The sequence below is a fragment of the Oncorhynchus nerka genome, linkage group LG21 (genome assembly GCF_034236695.1).
Source record: "Oncorhynchus nerka isolate Pitt River linkage group LG21, Oner_Uvic_2.0, whole genome shotgun sequence".
Lineage (NCBI taxonomy): Eukaryota > Metazoa > Chordata > Actinopteri > Salmoniformes > Salmonidae > Oncorhynchus > Oncorhynchus nerka.
The window spans coordinates 33,326,474-33,345,037 of NC_088416.1; the positions used below are offsets into that span (position 1 = coordinate 33,326,474).

General features: G+C 41.7%; 1 protein-coding gene across 2 annotated transcripts; it reads right to left on the reverse strand.

Annotated features, from left to right (window-relative positions):
- Positions 1-352: 352 nt before the first annotated feature.
- Positions 353-16,600, reverse strand: LOC115110694 (UBA-like domain-containing protein 2). Of its 2 annotated transcripts, XM_065006645.1 has the most exons (3): positions 16,329-16,597; positions 9,341-9,397; positions 353-3,584 (listed from the first exon to the last, which is right to left on the reverse strand). In XM_065006645.1, exons 1-3 carry the CDS (start codon positions 16,446-16,448, stop codon positions 3,225-3,227), a joined length of 537 nt encoding a protein of 178 aa, XP_064862717.1. In that variant the 5' UTR covers positions 16,449-16,597; the 3' UTR covers positions 353-3,224. The 2 variants fall into 2 exon arrangements, with proteins under 2 accessions (XP_064862717.1, XP_064862718.1); XM_065006646.1 differs by lacking the exon at positions 9,341-9,397 and having other exon boundaries at positions 16,329-16,600.
- Positions 16,601-18,564: the final 1,964 nt, after the last annotated feature.

Consider the following 18,564-nt stretch of genomic DNA (forward strand, 5'->3'; position numbering starts at 1 on the left):
CTTTCTCATTTTGTCTGTTATAGTTGAAGTGTACCTATGATGAAAATTACAGGCCTCTCTCATCTTTTTAAGTGGGAGAACTTGCACAATTGGTGGCTGACTAAATACTTTTTTGCCCCACTGTAGGCCTACTTGTTCCTTTGTACTACAGAAACACTACTTGTAGGGATATATAGATTACTATAGTATTATGCAGTGTCATATCATTACTAAATATATATTACCTTACAGAAAATATCTCAAAAAGCAAAGTTACTTTTATGATGTGTTCAAAAGTGCCTTAGCAACCATATTTCATAAAAGCACAACAATTATTCTCAGCAAAAATAAGACCCCAGAACAACTCCAACACTTAGCAGATCATACCTTATTTTATTAAACATATAAATACACATTTCAACAGGGGAAATAAACACAGTACAGGAGAGAAATATCTATATAAAAAGTTGGATTAGAGAGATGTAAATGAGGCTCCATGAGAAGTTCTTGTTGTTTGACTTGTTTTCGGATTCCCATCAGGCATTCTGCACATCTTGTATGGGTGAACATGACGATCGAACATTTCATAACACCCAGTTTGTACAGATATCATGGGGGACCAAACTGTCTACTGTTGATCAAGGATAATAAGGGAGAATGGAGACCGGGTCACATCACCACAGGAACCATAATCACCCAACACTACTGTGTCTGGGTGTGTTAGTTACCACAACAATACTGAGGAGGAGGAACCAGTAATCCACACAGCAGGAAACACTCATTATGGGACCATCCTCCACTCCCACCTTGTTAAAAACACAAACTAGAAAATCACCAACCAAAACTCATGCAGTTGACAACAAACGTTCCCCTTAATAGAACACATGAGTTAATGAATGAGGCGGCGCTATGAACACCCCAAGAGGAACCACCGTTGAGTTTCTAATGTCCATCTGAAAAGATCCATGGATTTAGAACCAGAACAGACCACATGGCAGCACAGTGGAGCAGTGTCCCTTCTTTCTGGTGACATTGACAAGGGTCCACATTGGCCAGGTGGCATCTGTCTAACGCTACACGACTGTCCATATTGTACATTATAAAATCATCCTCACAAAAGGTCACAAGCTTGACAAATGTGATTTGACATGTATTCAACCAGAGGGATCGTGTGAATATGATTGTCTGAGTGAAGACGTGGCAGGCAGGCATAATATTAAAGCATCATTTAGTGAGGGCATGAATGAATGTGACATTATTTCAGAAAAAGTACCCTCTGTATACAACTGCAACCTGTTCAGACCTCCCATTCCCTCTTTATTGTGACAATTATAATGAGAATGATGGTGAAAATGGCTACCTTTCCATCTGTTACCATTGATAGATTTGCAAATGTTCTGACATGGGCTGTTGTATGAAGAGCTCACCTATAAGTAAGACTCTGGGTTATGAAGCATTGTTCATCAGTACACTGAATCTCATATGTAAACATTGCCTGAACAATCATTTAGTAAATATTTGCAACCCGTACTAAATTCATAATTCTAGTTGACAAGACACTCAATTCATCATCAGTCAATCAGCCACTATTCTAACGGAGGGAATTACACACGTTTTGAGCACTAGGAGAGGTTCTGCTAATCTGACCCATTGAAACCGACTGTTTCTGCAGGGAATACATTCGGCCTCTCCCATTTAACCAGAGGTAGGACCAGTTGATCTTCTGCTAGAGATTGCGTAGTAAATCACTGAGTTGGCCTCTACTCCCCATAGAAACCTCTACTAAGAGGTAGCCTACTGGTGGCTCACACCCATCTATGTTAGTCAAAACATTTGCAAACCAGATTAAATTCAGTGTTGACAGCATAACTGAGATCTCAATCTCGTCCCCAGCCAGGTTACAGAGTTCAACGTTTTTGCACTTTGTTTCTGCTGAGCCTTTATTTACAATGGAGTTCAGAAGATGTTTCCATAATTGTCACTGAAAACCAGTTTACATTATCAGTCAAAAGAAGGTTTATTAGGCAAGTCAGTTAAGAACAAATTCTTATTTACAATGACGACCTACCCCGGCCAAACCCTAACCCGGACGATGCTGGGCCAATTGTGCGCCACCCTATGGGACTCCCAATCACGGCCGGTTGTGATACAGCCTGGAATCAAATCAGGGTCTGTAGTGACGCCTCTAGAACTGAGATGCAGTGCCTTAGACCACTGCGACACTCGGGAGTCCTTTGACATCCATAGGTAGAAAATGTTCCCAAAAACAAGGATAAAAATGTATCAGCCTTTAAACTGGCTTCAGGCTTCCATCAAATGATTGCATACTTTGCTGTATCTCAACACAAACCGAATTACAGTATTAACATTTCTTTACACGTCTCCTTAAAACACCTCTGATGTGAAGGTCAGCTTTCAGACACTTTAAACCAAAGCTTCGAGTCCACACATACTGAAGAGCCCACTTCTCAGACACAACAGCATGCAGTGGAGCCACTGAGTCAAGTTTCACTAAGCTACATAGTACTTACAAAATAGACATTTTAAAAAGAGATACATGGCTACATGAAACTTGACAAAATGGCTACAGTGTTTGTCCATGATCTGTACAATACAGATATCCATACCACAAACAATATTGAAAAATATTTTTTCTGGGCCATAAGATCAGCCGAGAACACAAAACCATCATCATTTGTGTTGCAGTCCCATTTTGTTTTTGTCTGCTGGTTATTGTGAAATCTGGTCACATCACTGGAGCGTTATTGAACCCCAAGGGAGAGTAGAGTTTTGAAAAACAACCAATGATCAAGCACTTTAGCAGATCACATGGCTCCTATCCTAAGTAAGTGCTCTGCTGGGTCCAGGGCTCGACTTGCATTGACAAAGAAAACTGCATTTCCCAGAGTCCTTTGGGGGGTCAGAGACTCCACCCCCTTCGTTATTCCACTTCCTCATATTGTTATTAGTGGTTCTCCCCCGGTTCTTCCCAGGCTTTTATGAGTTATGATGAAGAGAGAGAGAGAGGAAACCGATGTACTCCAAAGAAGACATTGTTCATAGTCATTTTAGAAAAACAGAAAGAAAGGAAGGAAAAAAACAGTAGCGTGTCTTTTCCCCTTGGCCAACAAGACCCTTTAATCCTGACACCCAACCCCCCTAGTAGATTCATTAGGCTGCACATAGCCCAGCCCAGCCCCACCCTATCCTCCCCAGCCCCCTCCTTCCCACACCTGGGTAGAGTCTCATCTCTGGCCATGCAGGACCGATACAACAGGGGTCTGCTGGGCGCTGCCGGGCTGGGACACAGGGGGCCACATGGGGGTCTGGTGCATGTGGTGGTGGTGCTGGTAGTGGTGGTGGTGCATGTGGTGGCCTGTGGGCGAGGAGGGGGGCAGCCAGACGGGCTGGTGGTTGGGGGGTGATGAGGCCCAGAAGGACCCGAAGCCAGTTGTGGAGGAGGGGGGAGAGCAGGCCATGGACACCTGGGTGGGAACTCCGCCTCCGGAGCTCCCCGAGCAGTCTGACGCCCTCAGCTTGGAGAACATGGTGATGGTGTCGGGGAAGTTAGGCGGCGTGGCTGGGGTGTTCCTTGGAGTGCACATCTGGAAAACAGAAGACACGTGGGGTTTAAAATGAGTGACTTACATTGAGTTGAATGCAAACACTTCATTTTAACATTCTGTCCCAATGATTTGGTCCACATGGGGTGCTTCCATTGCTGCTGCCTGCTGTGAACTCTATGTGCCAATAGAAGGCATGATTGGTGAGTTCATAAAACAAATAGCCTAGACTAGTTAGTTATTGTTGTGGGAGGCAGTTCACTTGTAGACTTGGGCATTGTGTGCAGTACAACTGCTGAACATTGTGACGACAAGGTTTCTAAACCCTGCAGCCACCTACATCCATTCACTGTGGTAAACATGGCAGCTTAACATGTTGTGCAGTTGCACAAAATGTCAGATGTCCCCACTGAGGCCATGAATGACTTTATAATTTGTAAGACTGAGTGTGGTGCCTCAGGATAGAAACACCCCCACCACCAACAGGGATCAGGTAGCAGGCTAGCAGCCATTACAGGACAGAGGACTTCTTAGCATTGCTGCAGGAGGTCAGGGCTGTTTTATTTCTAACACACAGCCACGGCCCCGCTGACATGAGGGTCACGCTAGCACCCAAAATGTGGATCTAATAGTATGAAAGGTGTCTAAAGTTGAAAAGGTAAATTGATTAGGTCACCAAACCAGATTATAGCCTGGGACAGGCATGGTCATAGCTAGCTAAAATACTAGACATTTTGAAAGTGGAGGGAGAAGAGTGTAGTGCAGCATACAGTATAGTATGGAGTATCGTGAGGCACAGTCTTAGTGTTGATGTGAGGTGACAGGTCTGTCAGAGTGAGCAGCAGCTGCTCCAGTTAGGAGATGGACAAGCATGGTTTCTGTCTGTCTGGGTCTGTGATGGTTGACCACACTGAAACTGCCCCTCCTGCAGGACCCAAGATGGTGATCCATACAGGGGTTTCCTGTTTTTCTTGGGAGAGACTTGACCGAGTTTTGCTTTAAGCTGTGAATTATTCAACTTGTTTGTTATGGAAATCAATACTAAAGGAGATATTCAAATATTACTTATCTAGTCAAGTGATCAAATTTAGCTATAAAGCAATGAAGTCGACTGAGAAGCACTACAGCTGCTTAGACTGTCCAGATGCAGCTGTAAGGATATAAGGCTTGGTCCTAGTGAAGCAGTGAGTAGGTAGACAGAACAATTACAATAACAACCGTATGCTGGGCTGTGTTTAGCTACAGTGCTGTGCTGAGAGGGTGGGGCTAGGGCCCTGTCTAGCAGGTTTGGCTGAGAGGAAGGGCAGGTCTGGACTGAACCCCATCTGCCGCCCACCATTACACAAAACACATACACACATTCACAAGGGAGTTTGAACACTACGTACTTTCAAACAACTGTTGCGATATCATCCTTAATGTTTACAATAGTGGTACAGCTAGTAATAGTATTAGTGGTAGTGATAATAGTAGTGGTAGTGGTGTTAACAGTAGTGGTGATAATAGCAGTGGTAGTGGTGATAATAGTAGTGATAATAATAGTAGTAGTGGTAGTTGTGGTAATAGTAGTGATAATAGTAGTGGTGATAATAGTAGTGGTGGTAATAATAGTAGTAGTAGTAGTGGTATAATAGTAGTGGTGGTAATAATAGTAGTAGTAGTAGGATAATAGTAGTGGTAATAGGATAATAGTAGTGGTGGTAATAATAGTAGTAGTAGTGATAATAGTAGTGGTAAGGATAATAGTAGTGGTGGTAATAATAGTAGTAGTAGTAGGGATAATAGTAGTGGTAGTGATAATAGTAGTGGTGGTAATAATAGTAGTAGTAGTAGTAGTGATAATAGTAGTAGTGGTGGTAATAATAATAGTAGTAGTAGTGATAATAGTAGTGGTAAGGATAATAGTAGTGGTGGTAATAATAATAGTGGTGGTAATAATAGTAGTAGTAGTGATAATAGTAGTGGTAAGGATAATAGTAGTGGTGGTAATAATAATAGTGGTAGGGATAATAGTAGTGGTGGTAATAATAGTGGTAGTGATAATAGTAGTAGGGATAATAGTAGTGATGGTAATAGTAGTGGTAGTGATAATAATAGTTGTAGTAGGGATAATAGTAGTGATGGTAATAATAGTAGTAGTGATAATAGTAGTTGTGGTAATAATAGTAGTAGTGATAATAGTAGTGGTAAGGATAATAGTAGTGGTGGTAATAATAATAGTGGTAGGGATAATAGTAGTGGTGGTAATAATAGTAGTAGTAGTGATAATAGTAATGGTGGTAATAATAGTAGTAGTGATAATAGTAGTGGTGATAATAGTAGTGTAATGGTGATAATAGTAGTGGTGGTATTAATAGTAGTGATAATAGTAGTAGTGGTAGTGATAATAGTAGTGTAATGGTGATAATAGTAATGGTAATAATAGTAGTAGTGGTAGGGATAATAGTAGTAGTAGTAGTAGTAGTAGTGGTGGTGATAATTGTAGTGGTAGGGATAATAGTGGTAGTAGTAGGGATAATAGTGGTAGTAGTAGGGGTAATAGTGGTAGTAGTAGGGGTACTGATAATAGTAGTGGTAGGGATAATAGTAGTAGTGGTAGTGATAATAGTAGTGGTGGTAGGGATAATAGTGGGATAATAGTAGTGGTAGTGATAATAGTAGTTGTAGTAGGGATAATAGTAGTGATAATAGTAGTAGTGGTAGTATTGGTAGGGATAATAGTAGTGATGGTATAGTAGTGGTAGTGATAATAGTAGTGTAGTAGTGATAATAGTAGTAGGTAGTGGTAGGGATAATAGTAGTAGTAGTAGGGATTATAGTAGTGGTAGTGATAATAGTAATGGTAGTGATAATAGTAGTAGTAGTAGGGATAATAGTAGTGGTAGTGATAATAGTAGTAGTAGTAGTAGTAGGGATAATAGTAGTGGTAGTGATAATAGTAGTAGTAGTAGGGATAATAGTAGTGATAGTGATAATAGTAGTGGTAGTGATAATAGTAGTAGTAGTAGTAGATAATAGTATAGTAGTAGTTGTAGTAGTGATAATAGTAGTGGTAGTAGATAATAGTAGTGGTAGTGATAATAGTAGTAGTAGTAGTGGTAGTGATAATAGTAGCAGTAGTAGTAGGATAATAGTAGTGTAGTGATAATATAGTAGTAGTAGGGATAATAGTAGTGATAGTGATAATAGTAGTGGTAGTGATAATAGTAGTGATAGTGTAGTGATAGTAGTGGTAGTGATAATAGTAGTAGTAGTGATAATAGTAGTGGTAGTGATAATAGTAGTGGTAGTGATAATAGTAGTGGTAGGGATAATAGTAGTGGTAGTGATAATAGTAGTGGTAGTAGGATAGTAGTGGTAGTAGATGATAATAGTAGTGGTAGTGATAATAGTAGTGGTAGGGGTAATAGTAGTGGTAGGGGTAATAGTAGTGGTAGGGATAATAGTAGTGATAATAGTAGTGGTAGTGATAATAGTGTGATAATAGTAGTAGTAGTAGATAATAGTAGTGGTAGTAGTGATAATAGTAGTGGTAGTAGTGATAATAGTAGTGGTAGGATAATAGTAGTGGTAGTGATAATAGTAGTAGTAGTGATAATAGTAGTAGTAGTGATAATAGTAGTAGTGATAATAGTAGTGGTAGTGATGATAATAATAGTGGTAATAGTAGTGATAATAGTTGTGGTAACAGTTTGATTAGTTTACAGGAAGGTCCTAGTAAAGGAGTAAATCATTATATTTGGCCAGGCTATGGGCTCAAACCAGAACTTCTCCAACAGTATTTATGTCTTGTTTTGTCATCAGAAGGCGCAGGGTAGAGCTTGTGCAGTCCCACAGCAACACAACAGTTACATCCCTCATGGGCTCACACACCAGAGGGGAAACAGGTGAGATGACAAATGCCATGTGCTACTACTAGTAGTAGTAATAGTAGTAGTAGTAGTACCACCACGACTACCACCACCACTACAACTACCACCGCCACTACCACCGCCACTCAACCAAAACCACCACTACGACTATCAAAACCACCACTACGACTATCAAAACCACCACTACGACTACAAAACCACCACAGCACACCACCACCACGACTACCGCAACCACCACCACGACTAAGAAAATGCCATGCCACCACGACCACCAAAACCACCAAAACAACCACTACGACTACCACCACCACGACTCCCACCACCACCATGACAACCACCACGACTACCACCAGTCCACCACCACTACCACCACTTGAGTGCATTACCCACTTTCCATGAATTACATTATGTACAGAGTAATGAAAATAAACAATGTAATTCAACTGGTTGTGGCTTCTATTCATCAGATTGAGTACATATTAAATTGATAAAGGAATGTCATTCTCTCTAGGACTTACTTATTATGACTAGTTTTCTCAGGTCAAGTACTAGGTCTAATTAAATAAATGAAAACCCAGCCCCATGTTTACAACAAGAAATGCAACCCTGGATGTCAATTGGTTGTGGAAATGTGACCCTTCTCTGTTAGGTTTAAGGCTATAAGAGTCCTTTACATATACACATCTTTGTTCTCCCTGTATAGTCAATAGTGTTTGATTGAGGGCAGTGTTGTGTACATTATTGTTGCTACACGGAGCTCTTTCTTCCCCACACCCACTGTTTCCCCTGTGGCTCCCCCAGGCCCCAAGGAGAGTGCAGGGCAGCCTAAAGAGAGGGGGGGAAGGACTAACACCCACAATACATGGAGATGACTTGCAGCTGCTGATGACTGCCTCTCCACACTCTCTCTTTCTCTCTATCCTTTAACAGCCCTTCCTCCTCCTCTGTAGCAGATAGCTCTCTTACATCACTCCTCCTCCCAGCATGCACATGCCCGCCTCACACTCACTCACACACACACACACACACACACACAAACACCCTCCAGTATGATGTAATGGCTGCACCGAAAATAATAACAAACCCTGGCCCCCGCCACTCACACACTTCCTCTCTCGCTCAAGCTCGAACATGCTCCTCCCACCCAAGAGGAAGGGAAAAAGAGAGAAAACCAAACCAGCAGAGCAGCAACAGACAGATGATCAGAGGAGATGGCTGGGTTCAGTGTACACGTCAACACTGCATGCTCACAGCACATCCTCCATGTGGTAAACATTACATTTCCAGCTCGCCGCTCCAGGGCTTTTACTGGTCAGTTGAAGCAGAAATGGTTTCAAGCACGGACCACATGATCACTATAGCCGTTAGGGAATAGCATTGCGTAAATTGGCTTGGCCAAGGACAGGAGCCAGCCTTGTGCCATTGCTTTCATCGTGGTTAAAGCTATTTCGACCCAGCTACTTCGCTGTACCTGACATATGGAGTTGTCATGCAATACATGTTGAAGGAAAAGGTTTAAAAATATTGTACAAGGTTTAAGAATTCATGATATAAAACGTATGTTGCACTAAAATGCATAGTGCCAGTCCATGTGGCAGTATATCTTAAGTAAGTTTACCCTAAAAGGCAGTGTTGAAAACCAATAAGCACTGTGGAGTAGTACAGCAGGATGTAGACTTTACTACTCAGGAGCAATAACTCCAGTGATGTCACTCTGCCAGACACAGCTGTACTACTATGCCCATGGCTCTAGTCCTGTCCTGTTGGTGAATCTGTCCCTCTGTCTGTCTGACTGAAGAGGAGGAGCAGACTGGCCTGGTCACTGACGCTGCAGCCATGCCGTAAATTAGCTCCCTGAACACACTGACAGAATGTAAAACATGCCTTAAGCCCTTTTTTTTTTTAAGGGGAACAAAATGCACTTACCATCTGGTGGTGGTGACTAGGGATGTTGGCCTCCTGGAAAAAGGAGCTTAAGGCTGTCTGTGGAGGGAGAGAAAGAGACAGAACGAGGGGAAGAGAGGAAGTTGTCTGTGAGAACATTGTGAGCACTTGAACTGCCATTTGGGGTAAGATGGGCATTTGACCTTTGACTGTTCAAATGTTTTTTTTTCTGAATATTCGGGAAAAAAAAACTTTTAGAACACAAGGCCCACACTGGAAAAAATGTGTGCAGTTAGCTATGCCAACAGTGCGCAACAAAGCGTAATTTATCAGAACCAGTAAAGATAACAAATCCTAATTGCTAAATTGCCTCATATATACACTGAGTGTACAAAAACATTAAGAATACTTTTCTAATATTGAGTTGCGAATGACCCCCTTTGCCCTCAGAACAGCCTCAATTTGTCGAGGCATGGACTCTACAAGGTGTCAAAAGTGTTCCACAGGGAAGATGGCCCATGTCTCCAATGCTTCCCACAGTTGTGTCAGTTGGCTGGATGTCCTTTGGGTGGTAGACTATTCTTGATACACAGAAAACTGTTGAACATGTAAAAACCCACCAGCGTTGCAGTTCTTGACACAAACCGTCTCAATGGTCTCCGGGCTTAAAAAAAACTTATTTACATGCCTCATCCCCTTCATCTACACTGATTGAAGTGGATTTAACAGGTGATATCAATTAGGGATCATAGCGTTCACCTGGATTCACCTGGTCAGAGCTGGTGTTCATAATGTTTTGTACACTCAGTGTATATTCAATCAATTAAAAAACAAGTGCTATTTAAGATACATTTACTGAACCTGTAATATCAAGTGGTTGTATTATATATTGGAACTCAATCTTCAAAAAGATAGTAACCTCCACAGTGTGGCACTTTCTTGTAGAAGCCTATAGCTGTGCAATGGCATAGCCTTGTTTTGTTAATTTAGCAGACAAGACTTTTATTTCCCGAGCCCTTATCAGTCAAGACACATCTATTTTATTGTAGCAGTTAAGAGCGTTGGGCCAGTAACCGAAAGGTTGCTGGTTTGAATCCCGAGCCGACTTGGTGAAAAAAAATCTGTCGATGTACCCAAGAGCAAGACACTTAACCTAATTGCTCTGGATAAGAGCATCTGCTAAATGACTAAAATTTTAAAATGTAACATAACAGAATCAAATAGAACCGAATAGTGCAAAGTGATGCACATCTGAGCATTTGAAACTGGGTTACAAACCAAAATATGTATTTTTTTTTTCCGGATATACAGTTGTCTAGTTTATTCTGCCTGTTCTTTGGAATTTTCTAAATGGAATAACAATTCCACTTTGAACACTGCAAGGGGATGAATTATGACCATGACATCTGTTTGGTAGGCCTAGGCTTAATGATGCTGGTGAAAATACGCTCGGTCTTTCTCAAACTAATGCTTTAGCATATTTCAGAGTAGAATCTGAAATATGTTTATGGGGGGGTTATATTTAGCCAAGGCTAACCAATCCTAAAATGGCACTAGCAGTTCAATGTGGGGTCGCCACTAGTTACCACAGCCACAAGGTCAGGCTTTCGAGTGGGGCAGCGGTTTAATTAAGGCACTGCATCTCAGTGCTAGAGGCGTCACTACAGACCTTGGTTCGATTCCAGGCTGTATCACAACCGGCCGTGATTGGGAGTCCCATAGGGCAGCGCACAATTGGCACAACGTCGTCCGGGTAAGGCCGTCATTGTAAATAAGAATTTGTTCTTAACTGACTTGCCTAGTTAAATAAAAAATAAACTATGCCTGTTTCTACAACGTCTCTTCTTAAAATCAGATTTTAAACCTAACCTTATGCCTAACCTTAAGACCAAAAAGCGATTTTTTTGTTTTCATGAATTGTTCAGTACAGTCAATTTTGACTTTGTAGTAATTAGTGACAACCGCAATGTAGCATATTAAAGCGGAAAATGACGCGATTATTACAAAATTGCAGCGCATTGTTGGAACACATATTTCCCTACTTCAGTTTTATCACAAATTCAAAATGGACTGGTTGACTGATGTCATTTGGCAAGGAATGTAGCTTGTGTATCCCATCAGTTAGATCTGTTTTTATAGACGTTTATTTCTGTAGGCCTAACGGGAGCTTGTTTGTGCACTCATCACGCGTGTCTAGAGGGAGCGGGTCAGAACACAACTGAGTGAGTGAGACAAGTAGGGTAAAGGGAATTTAGGGAGCAGAACTTTGTAATGCTTGGCTTGGTTTATTTTTTGTTGTGTTACGCAAATGCACATGCACAAATCTAACAGAGTCAAAAAAAAAAAAATTGGACCAAATAGTTCTACAGTATAAAAAAAGTATAATCTCTGGTTAAATATTGAGTTTTGACGTCCGTTCCAGTACTCATGCCCATCTTTAGTTTGCAGACCACAAAACAGTAGTAACACATTTCACCTTCCAATCCGCTCACCGTGGAGAGTCTGACCCCATCCCCCCTCTGCTAACATCGGCCTATGGGTCAGTTGGTACAAGTAGATCACATGACTCTGGGGTTAAAACTATTATCCTCCACGGTCTAAAACAGGGTTTGTAAACCACGCGGAGAGAGAGGCAGTGGCAGACAGGCTAATGGCTCAGTGAGAATGTACACAATACACAGACTTGTTTAAAATTATAATTAGCATGGAAAAGAAAATCGCTAGTAGTCTAGTACTGTTCCTTTACTTAAAACTAGTGTTTACAACTCAGTGACATGTAAACAGTTTAGGCTATATAAACTACCGTGAATAGGGTATATGCTATTTTCTCAGGGACAATTCACATAGGCCACAATAAAACCTTGTTTGTGACAGCCTTCTTCTGACGGGCTATGAGGAAACACAATGCAAACAAGTAGTCCTACTTTCAGTTGCTGCCCTTGAACACAAACAAGGAAGTCCATAGGATACTTCTATTGTTTCACCCTGTTGTGAACACAAAGGCCAGCCTGGTAAGGACACCATGGTCCGGAAACAAAAATACACTCATACCAAAACATATCCTTAGTAGTTTATCAGATTTTATTGCAAGATACCGGTTTTATGATTCACGTAGTCTGACTGGCCCATGATTCATGTTCTTTTCCTTCGTATACAAATCGCCTCATATGAATGTGTCTTAGTAACTGGATTAAAATAATTGCATGCAGCCTACTACTAAAATGACAGCATGTCTAGCTAAACCTTAGTCCTTAGTGCCTTGCCTAGCCTCCATTTCCCTTCACTAGAATCTCTCTTTGCGAACACTTCAATGAATGTGTGGTTTCCCCTTACGGCTGAAGTCGACCCCTCCCCCACAAACCATGCTCTGTGGTTGTTTGACAACAGCAGCAGTAGTGCAGGAATGTCTGCTGCTCAACGTGACACACATATCAACATGAATGTGCTGCACTGCCATTGTCTACCAGGTTGCTGGGATCACACTGTTCTTTGTCTATTTATGTTAAGTGTGTTTCTGTGTACATCCAAGACCATCAACAACGGTTCCGTTTCACACACAAATAATGTAGGTTACAAACACACAGTGCAACACCATATCTAAGAGCATCGGCATAAAGGTTTCAGTACTACTCATGGGCTTTAAGTGAGAGCATCCATTACCTGACGGAGCAGAAAACCTAGCAATGGAGCAGAAAACCTAGCAATGGAGCAGAGAACCTAGCAATGGAGCAGAGAACCTAGCAATGGAGCAGAAAACCTAGCAATGGAGCAGAAAACCTAGCAATGGAGCAGAAAACCTAGCAATGGAGCAGAGAAGAGTCATGACAGTGTTGCTTATGTAACATGACTGACAGAACACTGCAATGAAGCCCAGCACTAGGCCTATATAAAATCATAATAATTGAACAGGTGTCTAAATGAGGGCACAGCAAACAATAACAAAAACATGTTTTTTAAAAACAGCCTGAAATAGGATAAATAAATAGGTGAACACAAAAATAATACTTAGGGTGATACAGAAGAGCGCAGAAGAAAAAGTGCATTAATAATGGTGTAGTAACAGGGATAATGAGGCTGAGTGGGGGGCTGTGCCCTGAGGGAGTGAGAGTACCGAACATGCCCATGGACACAGCCTGCCCTGCAGCCAGGAGCCATGAGTAGACATGACGACACAGCCTGCTCTGCAGCCAGGAGCCATGAGCAGACACGACGACACAGCCTGCTCTGCAGCCAGGAGCCATGAGTAGACATGACGACACAGCCTGATCTGCAGCCAGGAGCCATGAGTAGACACGACAACACAGCCTGCCCTGCAGCCAGGAGCCATGAGTAGACATGACGACACAGCCTGATCTGCAGCCAGGAGCCATGAGTAGACACGACAACACAGCCTGCTCTGCAGCCAGGAGCCATGAGTAGACATGACGACACAGCCTGCTCTGCAGCCAGGAGCCATGAGTAGACATGACGACACAGCCTGCTCTGTAGCCAGGAGCCATGAGTAGACATGACGACACAGCCTGATCTGCAGCCAGGAGCCATGAGTAGACACGACAACACAGCCTGCTCTGCAGCCAGGAGCCATGAGTAGACATGACGACACAGCCTACTCTGTAGCCAGGAGCCATGAGTAGACATGACGACACAGCCTGCTCTGCAGCCAGGAGCCATGAGTAGACATGACGACACAGCCTGCTCTGTAGCCAGGAGCAGCTCAGTGAGAGGGACATTATACTGACATCATAGAAAGATGACTAGCCACAAAGACAATCAATTAACAAATAAAGGCTAACATTTTGAGATTGTATTATACATAAATATTTTATATAGAGAGATTCTACATATACACATACAGTATATACAATATATATACACAGAGAGCACTAAACATTAGGAACATCTTTCTAATATTGAGTTGCATCCCCTTTCCCCTCAGAATAGCCTCAATTCATTGGGACATGGACTCTACAAGGTGTCGAAAGCATTCCACAGGGATGCTGGTCCATGTTGACTCAATGCTTCCTACAGTTGTGTCAAGTTAGCTGGATGTCCTTTGGGTGGCGGACCATTCTTGATACACACGGAAAACTGTTGAGGATGAAAAACCCAGCAGCATTGCAGTTTGTGACACACTCAAACCAGTGCGCCTGGCACCTACTACCATACCCCATTCAAAAGGCATTTAAATATTTTGTCTGGCCCATTCACCCTCTGAATGGCACACTTACACAATTGTCTCAAGGCTTAAAAATCCTTCTTTAACCTGTATCCTCCACTTCATCTACACTGATTGAAGTGGATTTAACAAGTAACATTAATAAGGAATCATAGCTTTTACCTGGTCAGTCTATGTCATGGAAAGAGCAGGTGTTCCTAATGTTTTGACCCTCCATTCCTTAGCCAACAGCATCTAAGAGAGTTCAGCCCAGCCATCGGCAACTAGCCCTTTGACCTTGAGCCGGACAGGTTGCACAGAGGAGGCTAAGTTGTCTCTGCAATGCATCTGCTCCAATCAAGCTACAGGCTGACTCTGCTCTCAGAAGCCTGGGAGGAGATGAGCAGCCTCCTCAGCCCCTTCAAACCACCTGGCCTTGACACTTCTGCCTCGCGTAAGAACTAACAAAAGCTTGGCCATTAGACAGAGCGGGGTGTGTTTGGGAAACCATCTGAAAACAGAGGCCTGAAGCCTCAGATCTTCTCAGCATCTCTCTGTTGTCCATACTTAGGGCCCTGTTGAATATTTCAAACCAGTGGCCTTGCATACTTTTCATTATACATTACTCTAGGGTGTGCTTCAACATGAACTGGATTTTTCTTTCATATCATGTAGTGAATTATCTATTCACTAAAAACGTATGTTACTATTACGCTCATTCAAATTACAATTCCACCTTGCTGCTCTGGCTGAAGCCATGATTGAAAAGGGTCACGCTGTGTGTCAGCTTAGAAGAAACGCCTGCTCATACGGTGTGCATGGACTAGGAGTACTGGATATGAACAACTGGAAGGATAAGGCACCGTAATCTGCCTAAAGATAGATATCCCCTATGAATACTCCTGGACAAGAGTACGGTCAATCCAGGAGGTCCGTTGTGTCACCTTTCCCTAACCTTGTTCAACAAGCAATCATAAACACAATGTTCTTTAAATGTGTGTTGTGAGTGTGTTTATTGGTGCACTACTCTTACGCAGCCAAATATGGAAAGTAATAACTAGTAGCAGCTTGTTCCAAAATTGGAAGTGTGTATTGACTGGCCATAAGTCACACCAGTTGGGAATGAGGTATGAATTGCTGTGTGTGCTAGCTGTGTAACATACATGCTATTACACTAAATAGCTTACACATTTTCAGAGCAGCGGCAATATTCAAAAAACAAAGGCAAAGTTTGAGACACTTTTTCCTTACTACAACAATGGGGTCTGGACCGGAAGAGCCTCTGCGTGTTTGGTGGTGTCAAGTCAAGAATGTAAACAAAGTTAACCTTATGGATTCAAAAACCTCAACCAGGTATTTTCTTCTGTATTTTCTTCGCTCTCTGGATGGCCAGTTAGTTAGTTATCAAAAGCCGGGTTGCATTATTACTGTATCTAGCTAAATTAGACATTCGAGATGGATTATGTTCATATGGCATTGAAAGAAATCAGATCACACTACTATCAACTGCAACCATGGCTAGTTAGATAATGCAAATGTATATTGAATATGAATATTGAAAATGAAAAACCTAACATAAAATAACCAACGTAACCAATATAGATATCAAAACAATAACGTTAGCAGCATCAATTTCCCATCTAGTTAACTGGTGTGAACAGCCAATTCGATTGGCAAACACCGCATTTCCTAAGGTCTTCCGGATTATCCATCGTAAAAGCATGGTCGTATGACTGGGTTTACTTACATGGTTGTAAAAAAATCGCCATTCACTAATATCGGAGAACTTCTCCTTCTTTGCCTTTGTTAGCTCGCTAAAGTGGCTAGTTAGCCGCATCGCTATGAAACCAACATATAAACACACACATCGCATACCTCGAATTGCCAGTGAGCCGCTTGAAGAAGCTGCTTCGCTTGATCAGCAGCACAACCAGCAGTCAAAACAAACTGGTTGATCATCACTTGATGCCTGAGTTCGTCCATATTCACCGACATAACCGCTCTTCACCCCACCTCAGTTATTTTATCGTTGAAACCTAGGAAAACAAAGCCTCGTTTTTTCTTCAAAATTTCGAATTCAATCGCTCAAACCTGATCCTCCTTACCACGCTCTACCCTCGCCTTCCAGTAACAACAAATATGTCCATGTCATCACCAACAACAAAGCCAAGCACAACAGCTGATTGGATAAACAAGTCAGCAAGATTGTACGGGCTGGTACACCATTGGCTATCACGCGAGCCAGCAAGCCGTTGGAGTAAAGGTAATTGCAGGGTACATATATTCATGGATTGGATACCAGAGGATGAGTAAATCACACCTATTGGCTTATTTCTATAAGAAGGTATATGAGGGTCGTTCAATAATTGGTCAATTTAGAGATAACGTATTGAAAAGGTCCAGGATTGGTATTTCTATTGTAAATATTTACAGCAACGTTATGATGGTTGTCTTTGTGCCACACCAAACAGTCAGAGACATATTGTACTGGTTACAATATAGGCACGTTTCAAATGCTGTACATTTGATCATAATAACAGTAGTCGATAATATAACCGTTTATGGACGCTGAGCAAAGCCTACTGTTCATACTTATTTTTCCCCAAACAGAAAATACATCGATAATAATAAATGTGCTGTGCTTTCGGCGAGTCTCTGAATAGCTGATACTAATGTTATGAGACAGCATATACAGAAGAAAAGTGTATTCATTTCTGTCTGCATTGGTGCCAAACAGGTTCCTGTGTTATTCTCTGTGATTATCTCTGAGTACTATCACTAGGCAGTGGGACGTCAAACTCCCTCCCTGCAAGACTGAATAATTCAGCTGAGGTGTAGGTATACAGTATATTAAAGGTGAAAGCGTGACAGAGAAGACTATCTATTATGTATTGTAGGTGGGTGTTACCTGGATAATGTGAATTTGATGGTGTCTATGGATTGGAGACTACACACACAACTCTTCAAACAGTCAATTATGACAATATGTTAATTTATAGGCAAAATCCCTGAAATCAAAGGTTCCCAGAGGATCTCAAATCCCACCTTTCCTCTATTCTTTCTGACTTTTTTTCTGCATAGCAAATGACAAATTACATGCATTTTGGCCCATTTATTTTGAAACTGATGAGTAAATTAACTTGACTAATTTATTTTGAGATGTTTTCATTCCAAATAATAGCATTTGGAATAAGGCTTTGGAAACATGTTCTTTCCGATGGAAAGATAGCTCTGGGAATAGTGACCTCATGTTCCAGAATGGTCTAATGAACTATTCAAGGAAATAATTTATGAGATTTTTGTTGGTTAGTTATGAGCATCTGTTGGGTGTTTATCGTGATGACTTTCAACAAATGACTTATTCTGTTCATTCTGCAACACACTGAGAGGGGGTTATTTTAATAGGTAATTTGCTTCAGCAAATAAATCATTACACTAGAAAATCATGGGACTTTTTTTGTTAAAACTTGAAAAAAACATACAGAAGATAAGGACATAAGGACAATGCTGCCATTTAACCCCCTCTCAGTGTGTTGTTATCTGTTCTTATGCTGCGTTATTTTGTCCCCTTAAAGCTTATCTGGACAAATGCCCTTGCTTTAATGGGTGATATATATTCTGTATAACTGTATTACTCACACTGCAGGGAGACATAACCTAAATTGTTATTGTCTCATGCAGATCACCATCTGCTTTCAGATACCAGGACCCTAGGCTCTCCCAAAACACAGAGTAAAGGGGGTGGAGCCATACTTTCATTGGTCAATGATTAACATGATCTTGACAGAGTGGACTTTGTTTTCAGAGATACTCAGGGATACTTGCTTGTTTTCTTGCCCACGTGTTGACCTCCATCTTGGTTCCCCCCACCAACCTGAGTCATCTTCCTTTTGGGTCTCTGTCAGAGCTATGAATGCTGGTTCAGTGTGTAAGTAGCACACGGCCAGGGTTTCCTGGAAAAGCCCCTTCACTATAGCTTTGGGGCCCACTGGAAACACTGAATAAACTATGTGTATAACAGGCAGGGGTTTTGATAAATATATATACAGTACCAGTCAAAAGTTTGGCCACACCTACTCATTCAAGGGTTTTTCTTTATTTTTACTATTTT

Bases quoted from the DNA above. Each gene is read 5' to 3' on its own strand.
- LOC115110694 (XM_065006645.1), bottom strand. From the start codon at position 16,448: ATGTCGGTGAATATGGACGAACTCAGGCATCAAGTGATGATCAACCAG. The intron at 9,398-16,328 runs GTATGCGATGTG...CTCCCTCCACAG, and splicing joins CGGCTCACTGGCAATTCGAG to ACAGCCTTAAGCTCCTTTTT. The intron at 3,585-9,340 runs GTAAGTGCATTT...TCTGTTTTCCAG, and splicing joins CTAGTCACCACCACCAGATG to ATGTGCACTCCAAGGAACAC.